This window comes from Empidonax traillii, unplaced genomic scaffold (assembly GCF_003031625.1).
Source record: "Empidonax traillii isolate 1590-97213 ecotype Southwest subspecies unplaced genomic scaffold, ASM303162v1 scaffold624:size695616, whole genome shotgun sequence".
NCBI classification, from domain to species: Eukaryota; Metazoa; Chordata; class Aves; order Passeriformes; family Tyrannidae; genus Empidonax; species Empidonax traillii.
In genome coordinates this window covers 275,180-277,285 of record NW_020955817.1, presented here as the reverse complement: position 1 = coordinate 277,285, position 2,106 = coordinate 275,180, and the positions used below count along the sequence as shown (strand labels likewise).

General features: G+C 38.3%; 1 protein-coding gene across 1 annotated transcript in view; it reads left to right on the top strand.

Annotated features, from left to right (window-relative positions):
• Nucleotides 1-2,106, top strand: part of DLEC1 (DLEC1 cilia and flagella associated protein) — a 35,330-nt gene that overhangs the window by 13,424 nt on the left and 19,800 nt on the right. The window contains exons 15-17 of the mRNA XM_027898800.1: nt 343-401; nt 897-1,071; nt 1,813-1,906. Of these exons, the coding sequence (XP_027754601.1) occupies nt 343-401; nt 897-1,071; nt 1,813-1,906 (328 nt within the window). The remainder of the gene's footprint in view (nt 1-342; nt 402-896; nt 1,072-1,812; nt 1,907-2,106) is intronic.

Below are 2,106 nucleotides of genomic sequence, written 5' to 3'. Positions count from 1 at the left end.
TCAGTACAGCAGTACTGAGCCTAATTTGGGGAGCCTTTGCAGATGCTTGTGCGTAGTATGCAATATACTGGGGAAATAATAACAAGCACGTCAAAAATGAGTATTTTTCTTGGAACCATGCACCATGAGATCAGAATCTGGCTTCATATTTTGCAGTCAAACATGTTTTCTTTTAGCAGCTCCAGAGTTCGAATATCGTTTATCAGAGTTTAGTACTCCAATGATGATCGTTCATCATTTATGTGTAAACTGCTTTTCCATCTTTCTTTTTTTTTTTTTTTTTGATCCTCAACATAACTGGTTGCTTGACATTAAAATCCTTTTTCTCCTTCATCTGTGTAGCTGAAGAGTTACCACAGTGTGATTCAGATGGTGCTGAGGGACATCCCAGAATCACCTCGGTAAGCTGAGGAACATTCCCCAGTAAGATGTGCTGTTGCACAACTCATCTGTGCTATTGCATTAACTTACTGGGATTTTTCTTCTTTCTGGTGGTGATGGATTGACAAGTATAAAGCATTTTATCTGCACAATTAGTCGTGGTATGAAGAGCATCTCTGATATCTTCCCTCATGCCTAAACACGTGCCTACCCCTGGCTTTCCCTCTCTTGGAAAAAGATAATACTGTCACTTTATCTGCTTATTTTCCAGGTTTTCCTGTTACTACTATTTGTCCCAGCAGTCTGTGACATACATACTTGTTCATGGACAGACTGGGACAACCTTAAAGAATAATGAAGTTTTTAATTGTCCCCAGGCTGAGCTAATTGCACACTGGCAGTCTGTACTTGAGAAGCTTTTGATGATTTTTAGTTTTCACCTGGCAATTAAAAGGCAGGACCCAATTTAATACCAGTTTAAGATGTTTAATGACTCTACCATATTTCTCCCAAAGTTTAGAAAAAGAGGGAATGCTTCAAAACATCCCAGAATGCAAAGCAGAGGATGTAATAGCACTGGAAATAGAAGTTAAAGGATCAACAGAAGCATTTAGTTTTCTTCTGGAACCATATGCCATCATTGTCCCGGGAGAAAACTTCATCGGTGTAAATTTCAGAAAAACATTTAAGGTTTGTTTGCTTTTGACTTCATTTTGATCTTACAGTCACTTGGGAAAAATAGGCTTGCCAGCAGGAGCCAGGCAGGAAAACATTTCCCTGTTAATGGTTTTCCCATTTTTTTCTTAGAGATCCTGCTAATCAGCATTTGGTTTTGTGCTTTCTCTTCCTAGAACTTATTTTTCAATTTAAGGCAGCTATTTCATACTTTCCAGTAATCCAGCGTAGCCACACATGTAATATAGGTAATTAAGCCACTTACTGATGATATAATTACATTCCTTGCAGTTTCCAATTGTTTTTTTTGCTCTTAAAAAGATAAGACTTAGAGGTAATTGTGCTGCAGAGAACAAAGTTATTTGCTGCAATTAAGAAATAATGTCTGACTAGATCTGAAGAGTGGGCCAAAGATTTCAAGAGCTTCCATCTCCCTTAAAACAGACCCTTTGGCAAAAAAAGGCTGCACTCCAAGGAAAGATTTGCAGTTTAAGTTTAGAAAGTTGGTTGTATTTTTGGAAAAATGGGGAAAAAGTTAAAAAAACTTCAAATATTATAGTGTTCTTGGAAAGAATGGTTAATGGATTTTCTTCAGGTTTCAGGAAACACCTTCACCTGTGTGAAGAGAGCCACTGTGCTAAATAAATGATGACTCATAATACCCAGTTTTCAGTGTATCAGTGCTCTCAGCAAATTGACTTGTTGCTGTGAAAGCTTAAGGTGAGTTAATTGTCTCACTGATTTTATTTGTTTCAGCTGTGGAACAACAGCAAATCACCGATCAAGTACACGTGGGACAAAATCACAGCCTCTGAGATCATGGAAGTTTTTCCTCCTACTGGTGTCATAGGTAAAGATTCTGTGACTTGCAAGCATCAATTAGCAACAGAAATGACAGCAATTGACAATATCAATTTCTGACAGTCACAGAGCACTGTAATGCAAACTCCAAAAATACCTGATCCCCAGCCCACTGGAGCCAGCAGGAGCCTTAATTTGGTTCCAAGAGCTTCACTAGCAGATTTGCAGCAGGTGGTTTCTGAAAAAAAA